At 49.5% G+C, this 20,854-nt stretch overlaps 1 protein-coding gene across 2 annotated transcripts in view; it reads right to left on the minus strand.

Moving 5' to 3' along the window:
* Positions 1-17,333, minus strand: part of SNX8 (sorting nexin 8) — a 55,993-nt gene extending 38,660 nt beyond the window's left edge. Inside the window, exon 1 of one of the 2 annotated variants that reach the window (XM_032145975.2) lies at positions 17,208-17,333. In XM_032145975.2, the coding sequence (XP_032001866.1) occupies positions 17,208-17,301 (94 nt within the window). In that variant the 5' untranslated portion in view covers positions 17,302-17,333. Of the gene's footprint in view, positions 1-12,161; positions 12,331-17,207 lie in introns of those variants that run through there. The other variant, XM_058434419.1, reaches the window with a different exon arrangement.
* Between the last annotated feature and the right edge of the window lie 3,521 nt (positions 17,334-20,854).

Consider the following 20,854-nt stretch of genomic DNA (forward strand, 5'->3'; position numbering starts at 1 on the left):
TGTTGGGGTCTTGGGCATAAATTCTTTGCCTTGGCCTATGTCCAAAAGAGTTCTCTCAATGTTATCTTCTAGAGTTGTTATAGTTTCAGGTCTTAGATTTAAGTCTTTGATCCATCTTGAGTTGATTTTTGCATATGGTGAGAGAGAGCGACCCAGTTTCATTCTTTTGCATGTGGCTATCCAATTTTCCCAGCACCACTTATTAACCAGGGTGTCCTTCCCTAGTGATAGGTTTTTGTATGTTTTGTCAAAGATCAGTCGCTTGTAAAAATGTAGCTTTATTTCTGGGTTCTCTATGCTGTTCCATGGGTCTGTGTGTACTTTTATAGCAGTACCATGCTATTTTGGTTACTACGGCCTTAGAGATTAACTTGAATCAGGTAATGCGATCCCTCCAAATTCATTCCTTTTGCTTAGGATTGCTTTGGCTTTTCGGGCTCATTGTTTCCATGTGAATTTTTGGATTTTTTTCTAATTCTGTGAAAAATGACGTTGGTATCTTGATAGGAATCGCATTGACTCTGTAGATTGCTTTGGGCAGTGTGGTCATTTTCACAATATTGATTCTCCCAACCCCTGAGCACGGGATGTTTTTCCATTTGTTTGTGTCATCTATGATCTATCTCATCAGTGTTTCATTGTTCTCCTTGTAGAGATCTTTCACATCCTTGGGTAGCTATATTCCTAGGGTGTTTGGTTGTTGTTATTGTGCCTATTGTAAATGGGAATGAGTTCTTGATTTGATTCTCAGCTTGGTCGCTGCTGGCAGATAGCAGTGCTACTGATCTGTGTACATTGATTCTGTAACCTGAAACTTCACTGAATTCTTTTCTCAAATCTAGGAGTCTTCTAGAGGAGTCTTGAGGGTGTTCTAGGTATAATATCATATCATCAGCCAACAGAGATACTTTGACTTCCTCTCTTCCAATCCAGATGCACTTTATTTCTCTTGCCTGATTGCTATACAAATGGGGCCTATTTAATACCTTATTTAATGTGATGTAACATTAAGATATTTTGAAATAGCCAGGCGCAGTGGCTCACGCCTGTAATCCCAGCACTTTGGGAGGCCGAGACGGATGGATCACCTGAGGTCAGGAGTTCGAGACCAGCCTAGCCAACATAGTGAAACCCCATCTCTACAAAAATACAAAAGTTAGCCGGGCATGGTGGCGGACACCTGTAATCCCAGCTACTCAGGAGGCTGAGATATGAGAATCGCTTGAACCTGGGAGGCGGAGGTTGCAGTGAGCCGAGATCACGCCATTGTACTCCAGCCTGGGCGACAGAGCGAGACTCTCTCTCAAAAAAAAAAGAAAAAGAAAAGAAAAAAAATACACAAATGGCCAACAAATATACGCAGAACGCTCAAAATCACTAATCCATCAGAGGGACATGCAAATTAAAACCACAATGAGATAGTATCTTACCCCAGCCAGAATGGCTATTATTAAAAAGTACAAGAACAATAGATGTTGGCGTAGATGTGGTACAAAGGGAGTGCTTATACGCTACCGATGGGAATGAAATTAGTACCACCTCTGCAGAAAACAGTATGGAGATTTCTCAGAGAACTAAAGGCAGATCTACCATTCGATCCAGCAGTCCCACTACTGGGTAATCACCCAAAAGAAAAGAAATAATTAAATCAAAAAGGGGCCGGGCATGGTGGCTCACACCTGTAATCCCAGCACTTTGGGAGGCCGAGGTGGGCAGATCACTTGAGGTCAGGAGTTCGAGACCAGCCTGGCCAACATGGTGAAACCCCATCTCTACTAAAAATACAAAATTAGCCAGGCATGGTGGCACGTGCCCATAATCCCAGCTATTTGGGAGGCTGAGGCAGTAGAATCACTTGAACCCAGGAGGCACAGGTTGCAGTGAGCCAAGATTGTGCCACTGCACTGCAGCCTGGGCAACAAGAGCAACACTCCACCTCAAAAAAAAAAAAAAAAAAAAAAAAACACCTGCACATGCACGTTTATCGCAGCACAATTCACAGTTGCAAAGATATGGAATCAACCTAAGTGCCCGTCAACCGATGAGTAGATGCAGAAAATGTGTCCATATACACCATGGAATTCTACTCAGTCATAGGAAAGAATGAAATCATGTCTTTTGCAGCAACTTGGATGAGACTGGAGGCCATTATCCTAAGTGAAGTAACTCAGGATCAGAAACCCAAATACCACATGTTCTCACTTATAAGTGAGAGCTGAACTACGGGTACACAAAAGCAGACAGAAGTGGGATAACGGACACTAGACTCTCAGAGGGCGGGAGGGGGTGAAGGATGAAAAATTACCTGCTGGGTACAATGGACATTATTTGGGTGACAGGTACAATAAAAACCCAGACTTGACCAACGAACAATTCATCTACATAACCAAAAACCAACCTTAAAGCTATTGAAATGAAAATTTTTTTTTAAAAGAAACACTAAAAAAAAACAAAAAGTGTTAAATCACCTAGCATGGTGCCCGGGGCCCAAGCTTTTCTTTCTTCTTATTTTTAGAGAGGATCTCGCTCTGCCATGCAGGCTGGAGTACAGTAGTGCGATCACAGCTCGCACAGTTTGAGATCACCTCCAACTCCCAGGCTCTAGTGATCTTCCTGCCTCAGCCTCCCAAGTAGCTGGGGCTACAGGCGTGCACCATCACGTGCAGCTAATTTTTTTTTTTTTTTTTTTTGTAGAGGCAGAGTCTCACTATGGCGCCCAGGCTCTGAGCTTTTCTTTTTTGTTTTGTTTTTGGTTTGGATTGTTTTGTTTTGTTTTTTGAGATGGAGTCTCATTCTGTCCCCCAGGCTGGAGTGCAGTGGTGCAATCTCGGCTCTCTACAACCGCAGCCTCCCAGGTTCCAGCAATTCTCCTGCCTCAGCGTCCCGGGTAGCTGGGATTACAGGCATGCACTAGCACGCCCAGATAATTTTTGTATTTTTAGGAGGGACGGGGTTTCACCATCATGGCCAGGCTGGTCTCGAACTCCTGACCTCAAGTGATCCTCCCACCTCGGCCTCCTAAAGTGCTGGGATTACATGCGTGACCCACCATGCCCAGACTGAGCCATTCTTTTTTAATGGGCCTGTACTCCTGATACCAAATTCCCAGATCAAACCACGGACAGAGCAAGCTGCTGACCAGGGTCAGGGCTCCCCAGAGAGCTGGGTTCCTCGACAGGACAACAGCATCTTGTTCTCATCAGGAACCAGACCACGCCTGAGGTTCCGTGGATAATCACAAACAGACCACGGGCCATCCATCGCTGAGAACCAAGGAACTGCATATGAACCCCCCACACACACATGCACATACCCACACACACCCACACACAAGCAGGACATGGGGGATGCAAGAGACCAGACCACAAAGGGGGAAAAAAATCACTGGTTCCACGCCACGAAACTGAAGTGCGGTGCTGGAAATACTCACCGCTCAGATGATTTCATCTGACTCAAATCAGAGTCAAGGGACAAGCGGAGCCAGCCAAGGACATCAGAGCCATCCGTCCCACCAATCCCCGGGAACCCCCTTCTGAAAGGGCCCATTCGACTTCAGCTCATTCCTCAAAACACCTCTCGGGTCTCTCATTTCGGGAATGTTTATCCGAGGGGAGGCCCAGCGATTTGTTCCGGAGTTAAAAAGGAATACTATTTTAGCAAATTGGGGGAACCCTGGAATAACTTACCAAGTAGGAGTTTGGAGTTCCAAAAAGAGTCCTTGTCTCTGTTTAACTAAATGCCACCCATGCCTGGTTTCTTGCTTTTTCTTTTTTAACCCTCCTCCTGGCTGTGGTTGTTGGTTCGGTCTGAAAGCGACTCCAGTTTTTTCTAGGGTCTCCTGACATGAAAGTGAAAATATTCCAAAATATCCGACGGGGCTAAGTCTGTCTTGATCCTCACAGAGGCCAAATGGAGTAGAACCTTCATTGGCCACCAAATTAGGTCCCTCCAAGAAAATTCCAAGCAGTCAGCTGGCATGATGAGCCAAGTGAGATACAATTAAATCCATTTCAGCAAACTTTGATTGATCTATGGCAAGCATAGCAAGGAATAAGGCGCACTTCCTTCTCCCAGCTGCCTTAAGGGTAGACAACCAGGAACGCAATTAATCAACCAGAAAATGTAATGCCTCAGAAGTCAGCAAGAACAAATTAGGAAGTGTGAAAAATGTCACAGGAAGAGAAATATTTAGTCAGTTTTTCCCCCACGGCTAAATTTGCACTGAACATGAAGACCTAGTTTTCCATGCACAGAAGGCTGGACTCTCATCTGGTGTCTTACAGACCCCAAAACTCCAAGATCGGTTAACCAGGATGCTCAGATTATCTTAATGCGTTTAAGGGAACTCAGCCTGTGCCTCAAAAAATTCAAGAAGTGATTTGTTTTTTCAGAGCTGACAATCCAAGGAGATTTTATGTTCGATTCAACTGGAAACAAACTGTCTACGCCCAGTTGTCCAGAATGAACTAAATATTTTCAGTAGACACGTTGCGAAGCTTTCTCTCTTTTTTTTGGAAACAGAGTCTTGCTCTGTTGTTACCTAGGCTGGAATGCAGTGGCACGATCTTAGCTCACTGTAGCCTCAGTCTCCTGGGTTCAAGCGATCCTCCTGCCTCAGCCTCCCAAGTAACTGGAACTACAGACGCGTACCACCATGCCTGGCTAATTTTTTCATTTTTTTTGTAGAGAAAAGGTCTCGTTATGATGCCCAGGCTGGTCTTTTTTTTTTTTTTTTTTTTTTTTTAATTTTTAAGACAGAGTTTCGTTCTTGTCACCCAGGCTGGAGTGCAGTGGTGCAATCTTGGCTCACTGCAACCTCCACCTCCTGGGTTCAGATGATTTTCCTGCCTCAGCCTCCTGAGTAGCTGGGATTACAGGCACATGCCACCACGCCCGGCTAATTTTTATATTTTTAGTAGAGACAGGGTTTCACCGTGTTGGCCAGGCTGGTCTCGAACTCCTAACCTCAAGTGATCTGTCTACCTTGGCCTCCCAAAGTGCTGGGATTACAGGCGTGAGCCACTGTGCCCAGCCCCTGTTGTAGAGCTTAAACCCAACCTCGAACGAGACAAGTAACTATTCTCCCACAAAATAACTTCAACACTCACAACAGGCATTCTGAATTTACATGCTCTTTCATTACCTCCTGTTTCCTAACTTTAAAGTGCATTCCTGTTCTGAAAAGATAAAAAGGACCTAGCACAATTATCTAGGGTGTTATTTATGAGAAAGGTCTGTGCAACTATCTCCCTCCAAGGAAAACTATCTGAAGAGGGAAAGCTCCATGCCTACAAATGGCTGCTTAACGTGGCCAGACGCAAATCCCACAGAGACCCTCACAGGCCAGGCCACACTGCCCACGTCCCAGCTGCAGCCGCACGCCTAGTGTGAATCCCAGCACCACCACCTGTTGGCCATGTGCTCATGGGCATATGAATACAAGGCAGGCCAGCCCCCGAATTCAGGCTTAGCCCAGAGGCTTCTAGGCTTTGTCTAGGAAGGAATTCAAGGCTGAGCCGATGGTGTTAGCAACTTTTATTGAAGCAGCCCCCCCACGCACAGCAGCAGCAGAGGTCCTGCTCCTTGCAGAGCAGAACCACCCCCTTACCAGGGCACCCAGAGCAGCAACTTAGAGGCAGTGTTGCACTCATATTTATACCTACTTTTAATTACATGCAAACTAAGGGGTGATTTATGCAGAAATTTCTAGAATGGCGGTGGTAAATTTCGGGTTGTCCAGTCATTGTCATGCAAAAGGGCATCCACGTGTTGCCATGGTGATGGTAAACTGACATGGCCCGCTGGGGGGCGGGTCTCATGGGAAGGTGCTTCTGCCCTGGACCTATTTCAGCTAGTCCTCAATTTGGACCGCTATCCAGGCCCTGCCTCCAGCGTCGAGTTCTGTCTCCTAACTCATTACCAAACCTCTGTGTGCCTCAGTTTCCTCATCTCTAAAGTGAGGCTAGGACTATCTACTTCTCAGCTTGTTAGTTCACACACAGACCCCAAGGAGAATGCAGAGCACATTGTCCAGGCTCTCAAAGAGTTGGGGATTGGCCAGGCGCGGTGGCTCATGCCTGTAATCCCAGCACTTTGGGAGGCCGAGGCAGGTGGATCACGAGGTCAAGAAATCGAGACCATCCTGGCTAACACGGTGAAACCCCATCTCTACTAAAAATACAAAAAATTAGCTGGGCATGGTGGCGGGCACCTGTAGTCCCAGCTACTTGGGAGGCTGTGGCAGGAGAGTGGCGTGAACCCGGGAGGCGGAGCTTGCAGTGAGCGGAGATTGCACCACTGCACTCCAGGCTGGGTAACAGAGCGAGACTCCGTCTCAAAAAAAAAAAATTCCATCTCCCCAAGGACAGGGGCAGATGGGAATATGGTCCCCTCACTGAGTAGCCCACCTTGGAGGGAAGCACGCCCATTTGCACGTAACACAGGGTCACTTTAAACTTCGCAGAAGCTTCCAGGACTGTCCCTCCTTTCCGACCTAGCCAAGGAAGGAAGGTTAACCGTGCACGTGCCGTCCTGAGATAAGAAACTGCACACACAGAGACACTCCCCAGACTCTGAAGAGCTGAAAATGCAATTTCAAATCTCCTTTTGGTGCAAAACACCGGCACTAACTCGCCGGTTCTTGAAAGACAGGTCCACCCCCAGCCTGGACTGGAATTTCTCAGGAGCTGGGAGGCGAAATTTCGGTTCTGAAGATAATTAACTGTGCCCAGTCATGAATATCATCTGACTCTCCTTGACAGCTTTGGCCAGAGAGATGCTTTTGGTTTTTGGCTGAGAGTGAGGTTCCCAGACAAGCCTTGCTGTTCCTGCAGACGCCGGAGGGTCTGGGTGCTCCTTCCTGCTGTGCTGCCAGGGGCCACCGAAACAGCCGGACTCAACAGAGCACCGGGCTGAGCCAGCAGCACTCAGGCCTCAGCAACGGCTGGAGGCAGGGGAGCTCTTCTGCTGATCAACTGCAGTGCCCTCTGCTATGAGCGGACACTGAGGCAAGAAAACGGATTTCACCCTAAAGGCACCTCCCTCTGGGTAAATCCAACAGGACTTGGGGCATGAATACTAATGCAGATAGTCCTACAAAATTATCTTAGGAACCTCAGGTTTTCCCCCAACATTTTGTATTTTTGTTTGTTTGTTTGTTTTTGAGATAAAGTCTTGCTCTGTTGCCCAGGCTTGAGTGCAGTGGTGCAATCGCTGCTCACTGCAACCTCCGCCTCCCGGGTTCAAATGATTCTCTTGACTCAGCCTCCCAAGTAGCTGGGATTACAGGCGCCCACCACCACGTCTGGCTAATTTTTGTATTTTTAGTAGAGACGGGGGTTTCACCATGTTGGCCAGGCTGGTCTCGAACTCCTGACCTCAGGTGATCCGCCTGCCTCGGCCTCCCTAAGTGCTGGGATTACAGGCATGAGCCACCATGCCCAGCCTGTATTGTATTATTTTGTATTATTAAATACTTTACACATGCACAGAAAGGACTATAAAACTTCTATGAACACTTGAACAAAATTATATATCAAACACGTGTAACCACCATCCAGGCCAAGAATTAAAGGTAGCCAGACTAGGCGCGGTGGCTCACACCAGTAATCCCAGCACTTTGGGAGGCCGAGGCAGGAGGACTGATTGAACCCAGGAGTTCAAGACCAGCCTCAGCAACACAGTGAGTCCGTCTCTACAAAATAAAAAATAAAGACAGCGGCACCCTGGAAACGCTCCTTCTGTTGCATCCCTGACAGATCTGGGTGCCTTCCTCCCACCAGAGGGAACTACCAGCCTAACTGGTACGGCATCTTCCTCGCTTTTCATTCAGTCTTATCCCCCATGTGAGCACCCTACACAACAGAGTCTATTTCTGCATGCTCTTGAGCTTCACCTAAACTGTCACCTAGGCTGGAGTCCAGGGGCGCGACCTCGGCTCACTGCAATTTCTGCCTCCTGGGTTCAATGGATTCTCCTGCCTCAGCCTCCTGAGTAGCTGGGATTACAGGCACCTGCCACCACACCCAGCTAATTTTTGTAGTTCCTGGTAGAGACAGGGTTTCACTATGGTGCCCAGGCTGGTCTCAAACTCCTGAGCTCAAGTGATCTGCCGGCCTTAAGCACCCAAAGTGTTGGGATTACAGGCGTGAGCCACCGTGCCCAGCCTGACAATTTCTTTTAATCTAATTTTTTTTTTTTGACATAGGGTCTCACTCTGTCACCCAGGCTGCAGTGCAGTGATGCAATCATAGCTTACTGCAGCCTTGAACTCCTGGGCTCAAGAGGTCCTCCCATCTGAGGTGCCCAACTAGGTGGAAGTACCAGCACATGCCATCATGCCTAGTTAATTTTTTTAATTTTTTCGAGGTCTTGCTATGTCACCCAGGCTGGTCTCAAACCCTTGACCTCGAGCGATCCTCCCACCTTGGCCTCCCAAAGAATTGGGATTACAGGCATAAGCTACTGCGCCCAACCCAGGACAAGTCATGTTTTTGTTTGTTTTTTGTTTTTTGTTTTTGAGACAGAGTCTTGTTCTGTCGCCCAGGCTGGAGTGTAGTGGCGCGATCTCAGCTCACTGCAACCTCGGGCAATTCTCTTGCCTCAGCCTCCTGAGTAGCTGGGATTACAGGTGCATGCCACCATGCCCAGCTAATTTTTGTATTTTTTTAGTACAGACAGGGTTTCACCATGTTGGCCAGGCTGGTCTCAAACTCTTGAACTTGTAATCCACCCACCTCGGCCTCCCAAAATGCTGGGATTACAGGTGTGAGCCACCGTGCCCAGCCTCCGGGACAAGTTTTAATATGGATTCCATTTAACGAATCATTTTCTGGAAAACATGTGGCAAGAATATCTTTAACTGAAATTTTTTTAACTGAAATTTTATCATATTAGCACTTTCGAAGCACAAATTTTATATTCCTTAATGCGCTATTATATAGACATTAGGTAGAAAATTAGGAAAACTAGCAGTGTAGAAAAATGTCAAGTGAAAGGAACTATAAAGATGCATATTCACTATGATGATAACTACATAAAAAGCAATGCACAGGAAAAAAGGAAATATATTAAAACGCAACGGCTGTTAAAAGGGGTGGAACTTCAGGTGATTTGTCTATAAAATTTTTGCACTTGTGGTTGTATCACTTGTATAACAAAATTTTGTGAAAGCACCAATTCACACAACAATAGCATGTTACTGGGTCTGATTACAACTCACTCATCAGGCTCCTGGTGGATACCCGCACAAATCAGGTTTTGGAAGGTTCCTGGAAAATAACGTAACTGGGCTTCCTGAAAGATACTACCTAACCTGACTTTCTCCAGCCCCTACGGTACTTCCTGCGGTTAATCAAACTTTGTGTAATTTCACTTCAAATTTCCATAACACACAAACTTCAAAATGCTTACAGGGGGCTAAAAAGACCCCCATTAAAACTCCTGCTACACACAACAGAAACAGCAAAGTGCCTCCTACGACCCAGTCAACAGAAAACAGCAGGAAGGGTAGACCAGATTCTCCCGGAGCTGAACACACGCTCCTCCTCAGTCCTCCCAAAAGGGACCCTACCTGATATTTTAATGCCAATATTTTCCCAAAAACACTTCTCACAAAGCACTTCTGCCCCTTAAGTCTGGTTATGTGATTTTTTTTTTTTTTTTTGGTGATTCTATAGTAGAAATATGCAGATCATGGGGGCACTCCAGTTTCTCAGAGGGTGACAATGGGCCAGGTGCAGTGGCTCACGCCTGTAATCCCAGCACTTTGGGAAGCCGAGGCTGGGGGATCACTGAGGTTCCAAGTTCGAGACCAGCCAGGCCAACATGGTGAAACCCCATCTCTACTAAAAATACAAAAAGTAGCCAGGTGTGGTGGTGGACACGTGTAATCCCAGCTACTCGGGAGGCTGAGGCAGGAGACTCGCTTGAACCCGGGAGGCGGAGGGTGCAGTGTGCCGAGATCGCACCCTTGCACTCCAGCCTGGTCAACAAGAGCAAAAACTTTGTCTCCAAAGAAAAGGTGACATTGACAACGCTGGTGACCGACAGCCAGGCTCTCCATGCGCTCTCAGGCTCCGTGCCTCCTACCTGCAGCCTCCAAGCTTCTAATCACCACATGGCTCCTCTCAGACACAGCAGGTCCAGTGAAACCACCCACATCCAGCCAGCACCACCATCACCCCCGGTCTCTTCCCACCACCCCAGCAAACAGGATGGGCAAACATCTCTTTTTGTGATGCATTTTTCTCAGGAAAGACAAAATAATACCAAAACAGAATTCCCCTACGCGGAACACATCACTTTCTTGCTAACCACAAATTCTGGCAAAATCTGTTCTACATAACAGTGATTCAGTTAGTTCCTCTTTCTTCAAATTGACACGTTTTACCTTGCAAATCGTATATTTGTGCGTGTGTGTGTGTGTGTGTGAGTGAGAGAGAGAGAAAGAGAGAGAGAGAGAGGATGAGCAAGTTTAAAGACCAGTAACAAAACATATTTGCAGTGTTGTCGTCTTATCACATAAGAAATGCGATAATATAAAAATTTATAAAAATGTAATTATATTCAAATATTTGAGACTCTGCTACATAGCAGATAGTATTCTAGATACTGTGGTTAAAGAAAAATAGGTTTGTTTTCTGGAGAGAGCCAGAATAAAAAAAAGAAAAAAGTAACAAAACTATATAAACAAAATAAACTTGTAAAAAAAATAAAAATAAGTTTGCTCATTAGGAGTTTACTACCAAAATGTGTGTCATGGCCAGTCACGGTGGCTCACACCTGTAATCCCAGCACTTTGGGAGGCTGCAGAGGGCGGATCACCTGAAGTCAGGAGTTCAAGACCAGCCTGGTCAACATGGTAAAACCCTGACTCTACTAAAAATACAAAAAGTAGCTGGACGTGGTGGCACACACCTGTAATCCCAACTACGGGGGAGGCTGAGGCAGGAGTCACTTGAACCCAGGAGATGGAGGTTGCAGTGAGGCTAGATGGCACCACTGCACTCCAGCCTGGGCAACAGAGTGAGACTGTCTCAAAAAAAAAAAAAAAAGTGTCATGGAAGGGATTGAAATGGGGCAGAAGGTTTTGTCCCTAATGCAGACAATACTGTGAGGCATAATTTAATCACCATAAAATAAACAAATCTTTTTTTTTTTTTTTTTTTTTTGAGCTGGAGTCTTGCTCTGTCAACCAGGCTGCAGTGGCGCCATCTCGGCTCACTACAATCTTTGCTTCCCAGGTTAACGCAATTCTCCCACCTCAGCCTCCCGAGTAGCTGGGATTACGGGCACTCGCCATCATGCCCAGCTAATTATTGGATTTTTGTACAGATGGGGTTTCACTATGTTGGCCAGGCTAGCCTTGAATTCCTGACCTCAGGTGATTCGCCCACCTCAGCCTCCCAAAGTGCTGGGATTACAGGCATGAACCACCAGGCCCAGACACAAATCTTTTTTTTAAATAGGGATGGGGCCTCACTCTATTGCCCAGGCTGGCCTCAAACTCCTGGCCTGAAGTGATCCTCCTGCCTTAACCTCCCAAAGCGTTAGGATTACAGGCGTGAGCCACCACACCCTGCTCAAAATGTATAAATCGGCCCAGTGGGGTGGCTCACGCCTGTAATCCCAGCACTTTGGGAGGCCAAAGCAAGTGGATCACATGAGGTCAGGAGTTTGAGATCATCATTCCTGGCCAACATGGCGAAACTTTGTCTCTACTAAAAATACAAAAATTAGCCAGGTATGGTGGCACATGCCTGTAATCCCAGCTACTGGGGAGGCTGAGGCACAAGAATCACTAGAACCAGCCGGGCACGGTGGCTCATGCCTGTAATCCCAGCACTTTGGGAGGCCAAGGCAGGCAGATCACCTGAGGTTGGGAGTTTGAGACCAGCCTGACCAACATGGAGAAACCCGTCTCTACTAAAAATGCAAAATTAGCCGGGCGCGGTGGCGCATGCCTGTAATCCCAGCTACTCGGGAGGCCGAGGCAAGAGAATGGCTTGAACCCGGGAGGAGGAGGATGCGGTGAGCCGAGATGGCGCCACTGCGCTCCAGCCTGGGCAACAAGAGCAAGACTCCGTCTCAAAAAAAAAAAGTATATACCTTAAGTGACAGCGCAATGAATTTTGACCAACGTATTCACACAGTGAACAGACCTGACATGAGCGAGCAGCTGCAGGTAAGAGCTGGTGGGAACCCAGGGTGCATGGAGTCGCCCAGGCAAGAGGGGAAGGCTGGGGGCGGGGGTGAAGGAGCCCCGAGGGTCAGCAAAGGCCCTGGACCTGCCTCAATGACACTCAAGGAGTCATCGCCAGGTCAACGCAGACAAACAGTGCGGAGCTTCCGAACCGAATGGAATGTATGGAATGCCATGGATGAGCCGCAAGTGAAGCCTGACTCGCCCTCGTTCCAAAGAGTCAATGTAGGGCCGCAGGACCGTATACAGCAGAGCCAGGATACGCCGTGGTCATCTGTACATGTTTCTATCCATGTATTAATCAATCCCGAGAAATCAGGTTGGACGACCAAGCACACTTACCCCACTCACTGCCGTTGCTCAATGTCACAATCATTGAGCTTCGCGACCTAAGAACAGGCCCTGGAAAAAACCCTTATCCTGCATAGTCAGAGAACAGAATGTTCCGGTCAATCAGATATTTTGACAGGACTAGTTTTAATAGAAAATCCAGCCAGGCTCGGAGCCTCATGCCTGAAATCCCAGCACTTTGGGAGGCCCACGTGGGAGGATTGCTTGAGGCCAGGAGTTCCATACCAGCCTGGGCAACACAGCCAGACTGTCTCTACAAAAAATTTTAAAAATTGGCCAGGCGTGGCCGGGCGCAGTGGCTCACGCCTGTAATCTCAGCACTTTGGGAGGCCAAGGCGGGCGGATCACGAGGTCAGGAGATCAAGACCAACCTGGCTAACACGGTGAAATGCCATCTCTACTAAAAATACAAAAAATTAGTTTGGTGTGGTGGCGGGCACCTGTAGTCCCAGATACTCAGGAGGCTGAGGCAGAAGAATGGCGTCAACCCAGGAGGTGGAGCTTGCAGTGAGCCGAGATTGCACCACTGCACTCCAGCCTGGGCGACAGAGCGAGACTCTATCTCAAAAAAAAAAAAAAAAAAAAAAAAACTGGCCAGGCTTAATGGTGCATGCCTGTAGATCCAGCTACCCAGGAGGCTGAAGCAGGAGGAACACTTTAGCCCAAGAGTTTGAGGTTGCAGTGTTCAGTGCCATGACACTCCAGCCTAAGCAACAGAGTAAGACAGGGTCTTACTCTTTTTTTGTTGTTGTCTCAAAAAAGGAGATGAGGCTGGGCGCCGGGCGCAGCGGCTCACACCTGCAATCCCAGCACTTTGGGAGGCCAAGGTGGGTGGATCACCTGAGGCCAGGAGGTCGAGACCAGCCTGGCCAATATGGCGAAACCACGTCTCTACCAAAAATACAAGCTACCAAATAGACAAAATACCAAAAATACAAAAATTTGCCAGATGTGATGGCACATGCCTGTAATCCCCGCCACTCGGGAGGCTGAGGCAAGAGAATCACTTGAACCTGGGAGGCAGAGGCTGCAGTGAACCAAGATCATGCCACTGCACACCAGCCTGGGCAAAAGAGCAAAACTTCGTCTTAAAAAATAAATAAATAAAAATAAAAGAAATAAAAGAAAAAGAAAGCTAGAAAATATACTACGCTAGGGAAACATGAGCATACTTATAGAAGGAAGTATATATTTCCTGAGTACACATATGAATAAAATACGAAAACAGAACTAAAAGGGTCCATCCCAAACTGAGAACAATGGTCACCTCTAAGGTACAGACAGGAGATGATGGCAATTAGGGTGGGACTTTCACTTAATCTACAATGTTCTATTCTTTTTTAAAGAAAATACATTTGTCCATGTATGGCATAACCGAAAATTAAGTTTTTATAAAGGGGGTTGCCCTACAGAGCATTCACAGCTTAAGCTTCAAAGAATTCAAATAGAATGAGACTCTTAATGCAGAAAAGTACAACAAGCACATTTTTTTCTGGCAACACCGAAGACGCAGGAGATTTCACAGTTCCCACATGAATACCACCAGTGGGCTCTGGCTGTGGCCAAAACTCCAAAGAGGCAATTCACTGTATACCCATAAGGCACACCACTTCTTCAAACCAACCTTAGTGAACGTGTAAGTCACACACATAGTCTCCGGACAATATTCAAAGACTTAACTTTTTTCTTTGCTGTTTTTGTTTTCTTTTTTAAAAAATTTGAGACGGGATTTCGCCATGTTGCCCAGGCTGGTCTCTAGCGCCTGGGCTCAGGCAATCCTCCCTCCTCAGCCTCCTCAAATGCTGTGATTTCAGACGTGAGCCATGGTGCTTGGTCTCAAGGCTGAGATTTTCTGACTCCAGCCTACCCAATCAGGGTCCCCACCAACACACATTCCCTTGACATTGCCCACTTTGGGCAAATTACTTACCTCTGGATTTTAGTTTTCTCAATGTGAAAAGACCTGCTAGGCCAGGCGCTGTGGCTCACGCCTGTAATCCCAGCACTTTGGGAGGCCGAGGCGGCTGGATCATGAGGTCAGGAGATCGAGACCATCCTGGCCAACATGGTGAAACCCCGTCTTTACTAAAAATACCAAAAATTAGCCAGGTATGGTGGCGGGCGCCTGTAGTCCCAGCTACTCGGGAGGCTGAGGCAGGAGAATGGCGTGAACCTGGGAGGCGGAGCTTGCAGTGAGCGGAGATCCAGCCACTGCACTCCAGCCTGGGTGACAGAGAGAGACTCCGTCTCAAAAAAAAAAAAAAAAAAAAAAAAAAAAGACCTGCTATACCACTTCACCCACCTGCCAGGATGACCAACTTTCAAACAGAAGGACAGGCTACGTCCCAAGAGTCTATGAGCCCCACTTTCAGACTTGCCTGGTTACAGGAGAGGGCACTGTGAAGCACTACCTTGTCCCAGCAACCCCAATCTGTGGATCCCATTAGCACTCCTGATAAAATCACCACTGCCCCCAGAAAAAGCCAACTACCTACAGGAATTCCAGGCCACATCAAAGGGAGGGCGGTCTCCCAGAGACACAGCTCCCTCAGGCGTACAGAGGTCAGACTATCTCTAAATCACACCATTATGGTAGCCTCTGGAGTCTACTTCTGTGAGGCCTGAAGCAAGGCCCCTACACCTGCACAGTCCCCTACACCTGCAGAGGACCCCGGAACCACCACCCCTCCAGCAACACCAAATTGCTTTACAAGCAGAGGTAGCAGCAGCATTCCCATCCAATCACAGCCTACGTGTACCCAAGCGACCCCTCGGAAAGGGTCCCGCCTGGGACCCACGCTGGCCTCCAACATGTGACTTCACGGACACAATGTTCTAACTAGCGAGAACTATCACATGCCTCCCCTTACACTGATACAAGGGAAAGGAAAAAATAACTGAAGACCCATTCTGGAAGGACCTTCTTTCCAGACACAGTGTCTTCACATCGAGGATGCCCACCAAATGCAACAATCCCTCCCCTGCTCCCCGCTGCCGTTTCTCGCTGACGAAGAAACTGTCTACCAAACCTCCAGAGCTCACTGCAGTCATCACCTCCTCAGCGACACCTTGCCAGACCTCCCCACAAGGGGATCCCCAACCTTGTGCCCCCCACCAAGAAGAAACTGACACCAACACCCACCTACATCTCTTCTCTGGCAGCTAGGACGACAGGAAGGAACATCCAGAAATAAGGGGCACCCTTCTGAATTCCTTCTAATGTTTAGCCTCATTTTTTTTTTTTTTTTTTTTTTTTGAGGCGGAGTCTCGCTCTGCCGCCCAGGCTGGAGTGCAGTGGCGCAATCTCGGCTCACTGCAAGCTCCGCCTCCTGGGTTCACGCCATCCTCCTGCCTCAGCCTCCCGAGTAGCTGGGACTACACGCGCCCACCACCGCGCCCGGCTAATTTTTTTTGTATTTTTAGTAGAGACGGGGTTTCACCGTGTTAGCCAGGATGGTCTCGATCTCCTGACCTCGTGATCCGCCCGCCTCGGCCTCCCAAAGTGCTGGGATTACAGGTGTGAGCCACCGCGCCCGGCCATGTTTAGCCTCATTAACCCAAATCCCTTAAAGAGAAATACAAGAGGCCGGGCGCGGTGGCTCACGCCTGTAATCCCAGCACTCTGGGAAGCCGAGGTGGTTGGATCACCTGAGGTCAGGAGTTCGAGACCAGCCTGGCCAACATGGTGAAACCCCATCTCTACTAAAAATACAAAAATTAGCCGAGCGTCGTGGTGAGTGCCTGTAATCCCAGCTACTCAGGAGGCTGAGGTAGGAGAATCGCTTGAACCTGAGAGGCAGAGGTTGCGGTGAGCCAAGATCACACCATTGCACTCCAGCCTGAGTGACAGTGAGAATCTGTCTCAAAAAAAAAAAAAAAAGAAAAGAGAGAGAGAGAAAAAAATACAGGCCAGGCACAGTGGCTCATGCCTGTACTCCCAGCACTTTGGGAGGCCAAGGCAGGAGGACCGCTTGAGGCCAGAGGCTCCAGATCAGCCTGGACAACATAGCAAGATCCCATCTCTACAAAAATAAAAAATTACCGGGCGTGACTGCACGCGCCCGTAGTCCCAGCGCTTTGGGAGGCTAAGGCGGGAGGATCACTTGAAAGAGAGAGAAATAACAGCTACACATCTATAGATTCGGTTCACAGATGAGAAAACAGAGGTCCTGAGAGGTGAAATTACTGGCCCAAGACCACACAACTGACAAGAGCTTGGGAGAGACGACGTGGCTGGGAAAGGCGCCCAAGTCCCGGGAAGTGGCCCCCAGGGCCATGGCTCAGCGTGACCGGACAGGGCAGAAGAGCAGGGCACCAGGAACAGGGCGAAGAGGAAACTGTCCCCAAGGACGCCTCTGAGAGCCCCGGGAAAGCGCCTCGGAACGCGGCCAGCTGTAACCTGGACAGGGCTCTCCCGGAGCAGGAGAGCAGGGGACCCCGAGGGACGGAGGCGCGAGAGAGCACGGGGACCCCCAAAGGACAGGCGCGCGGGAGGGCAGGGGTACCCCCGAGGAACTGGGGCGCGGGGCCGAACGCGGGGCGCGGGGGCAGGAAATGAGTTGGGGACCGAGCGCGGCGGCTGAGCCCCGTACGCCGAGGGTGGTCGGGCCGCGCGCCCAGGGCAGGGGGGTACTACCGCCGCCCCACGCCCTACCTGCCGCCGGGGGATCCGCCTCCTCGTCAGCCTCCGCCTCAGCTGCCGCCCCGACTGCAGCCGCGGGCAGCGGGTCCATCGCGCGGCCAGTCATGTGAGCCCGCACTCCCACGTGACTTCCTCCCGCGCCACCCGGCCGCGCTGAGCCCGCGCCCCGCCCACGCCCCGCCTGGTCACGCCCCCTCCCCGGCGCGCCACGCCCACAGTCCGCCCCTGCTGGGCCCGCCACGCTCCTCGCCCGGCGTCGCCACGCCTACAACCCGCCTAGCCACGCCCACATGCCCCTCCCCGTCCACGTGGACACGGAGCCGGCTGGCGGCGCATATTACCTCCTCCTCAGGTTGGACCTCCGGGCTCGCAGGTGCACTGCCTCAGGCGCAAGCCGGCACCCACTGCACCCTCGTTCACTCACATCTCTCCTCGCCCAGTCACGCCCTTGTTCGCTCATTCACCGGTTACACTGGGGTTTTCTGACTCGCACTTCCTCATTCATCTACTCACCCACTCGCTTACCCACTCACTGCATCCTGCATTCATTCATTCACCCACTCACTCACCGCATCCTGCATTCATTCATCCACTCACCCACTCACTGCATCCTGCATTCATTCATCCACTCACCCACTCACTCACCGCATCCTACATTCATCCAGCCACTCACTCACTCACTGCATCCTGCATTCATTCATTCACCCACTCACTCACTGCATCCTGCATTCATTCATTCACCCACCCAGTCACTCACTGCATCCTGCATTCATCCACCCACCCACTCACTCACTCACTGCATCCTGCATTTATCCACCCACCCACTGGCCCACTCAGGTTTGTGGCTGCCACCAGGAGGTCAGGAAGCCCTGTGCTGGGTGCTGAGAATACAAAGATGTTTCCTGTGCATTCCTCGATCTGGAGGAGGCACAGATGGCCAGAGTGGAGCAAGTGTGCTGACTGTTCCAAAACGGGAGCAAGGCTGTGGGGCACACCGCAGAAAAGGGTGAAGGGTGAAGGGCAATCCCTTCCCTACATGGGTGAAGGGATCCCTGGATGGGTGGTACCAGAGTTAGGGCTGGAGGAATGAGGAGTTAAGCAGGAGGAGGGCACGAAGGCTCTGAGATATCAGCTGCAGATGCTGTGGTCATTCCAGGCTAAAAGTGTGGGGTTTGGCATGGAGATTGGTAGGCCTGCATCAGGAAGGGGCTTGTTTCCAAATGAAGAATCCTGGACCTTCTTTTTTTTTTTTTTTTTTTTTTTGAGACGGAGTCTCACTCTGTTGCCTGGAGTGGAGGGCAGTGGCATGATCTTGGCTCACTGCAACCTCCGCTTCCCAGGTCAAGCAATTCTCCTGTCTCAGCCTCCCATGTAGCTGGTATTACAGGCGTGTGCCACCACGCCCAGCTAATTTTTGTGTTTTTAGTAGAGATGGGGTTTCACCATGTTGGCCAGGCTGGTCTCGAACTCCTGACCTCAAGTGATCCGCCCGCCTTGGCCTCCCAAAGTGCTGGGATTACAGGTGTGAGCCACCGCGCCCGGCCATCCTGGACCTTCTAACACTGATGTCACACAATGTCCGGGAAGTTGATTACAGAACCAAGAGCCCAGAACCATGTCAGTTCCTAGGAAGCATCCCCTTCTCACAAGGTAGTTACTTCCTCTGGCTATAGCTGCTGGACCCTGCCTCGGTAACAGATGACTGCACCTAGGACGCCATAGGGTCCCAGCACACCAGGACCTCCATGCAAGCAGGCACACCAGTGATGCTCTCTCCACCATAACCTGGGAGGCCGAGGTTGCAGTGAGCCGAGATCGCAGTGAGCCGAGATCGAGATGGCCTTCTGCCGATGGACATATAACAACTTTCCCAAGGCACAGTGGGACACAGCAGGATCCTGTGACCTCCCCCCATATCTGATAGCTGCTTCCTTCCTCCACCCTCGCTTCCTTCCAGCTGCTGTTACTGCCAAATAATGTACTCAGCACTTTCTCTGATGCCACGCACACATGTATACTCTGCCCACTTCCTGATCATATTTTTATTAGAGGCAGGGTCTTGCTATGTTGTCCAGGCTGGACTGTAGTGGCCCAATCATAGCTCACTATGGCCTCAAACTCCTGGCCTCAATCAGTCCTCCCAACTCAGCCTCCCAAGTAGCTGGGACTAAGGCACACGCCACTATGCCCACCTGTTTGATACATATTTTTGGTCTCAAACTAGATTATAAAATATTTACTTATTAAATTTTTAGCCAGGCGCAGTGGCTCACACCTGTAATCCCAGCACTTTGGGAGGCTGAGGCAGGCGGATCACCTGAGGTCAGGAGTTCCAGACCAGCCTGGCCAACATGGGGAAATCACTCCAGCATCTAGCGGGCGCCTGTAGTCCCAGCTACTCGGGGGGCTGAGGCAGGAGAATGGTGTCAACCCGGGAGGCGGAGCTTGCAGTGAGCCGAGCTCATGCCACTGCATTCCAGCCTGGGCAAAAGAGCAAGACTGTCTCCAAAAAAAAAAAAAAATTAGCTGGGTGTAGTGGCAGGCGCCTGTAATCCCAGCTACTCCGGAGGCTGAGGCAGGAGATCGCTTGAACCTGGGAGGCGGAGGTTGTAGTGACCTGAGATTGCGCCATTGTACTCCAGCTTGGGCGAAAACAGGGAGATTTTGTCTCAAAAAAAAAATTTTTAATTCATTGTACTCAGCTGGGCACAGTGGCTCATGCCTATAATTCCAGCACTTTGGGAGGTTGAGGCAGGAGGATCACTTGAGCCCAGGAACTCTAGACCAGCCTGGGCAACATAGTGAGACTCCATCTCCAAAAAAAAAAAAAAAAAAGCCAGGCATAATGGCACACACCTGTAGTCCCAGCTACCCTGAAGGCTGAGGCAAGAGGATTGCTTGAGCCCAGGATGCCAAGGCTGTGGTGAGCTGTGATCGCATCACTGCACTCCAGGCTGGGTGATAGAGCAAGTCTTTTCGTCTAAAAATAAAAAATAAAAATAAAATTGTTGCACTAAAAAACTGTAAATTGGCCGGGTACGGTGGCTCACGCCTGTAACCCCAGCACTTTGGGAGGCCAAGACCAGCAGATCACCTGAGTTCAGAAGTTCAAGACCAGCCTGGTCAACACAGGAAAACCCCGTCTCCAATAAAAATATAAAAATTAGCTGGGCGTTGTGGCACACGCCTGTAATCCCAGCTACTGGGGAAGAAGCTGACGTGGGAGAACTACTTGACCCAGGGAGGCAGAGGTTGCAGTGAGCTGAGATCACACCACTGCACTCCAGCCTGGGTGACAGAGTAAGACCCTGCCTCAAAAAAATAAAATAAAATAAAAAACTGTAAATTGTGGCCAAGCATGGTGGCTCACGCCTGTAATCCCAGCACTTTGGGAGGCAGAGGCAGGCGGATCACCTGAGGTCAGGAGTTCAAGACAAGCTTGGCCAACCATGGCCAACATGGTAAAACCCCGTCTCTACTAAAAATACAAAAATTAGCTAGGTGTGGGCTGGGCGCGGTGGCTCACGCCTGTAATCCCAGCACTTTGGTAGGCCGAGGTGGGCAGATCACAAAGTCGGGAGATAGAGACCATCCTGGCTAACATGGTGAAACCCCTTCTCTACTAAAAATACAAAAAATTAGCCGGGCGTGGTGGAGGG

The sequence above is a fragment of the Hylobates moloch genome, unplaced genomic scaffold, assembly GCF_009828535.3.
Source record: "Hylobates moloch isolate HMO894 unplaced genomic scaffold, HMol_V3 SCAFFOLD_24, whole genome shotgun sequence".
NCBI lineage: Eukaryota > Metazoa > Chordata > Mammalia > Primates > Hylobatidae > Hylobates > Hylobates moloch.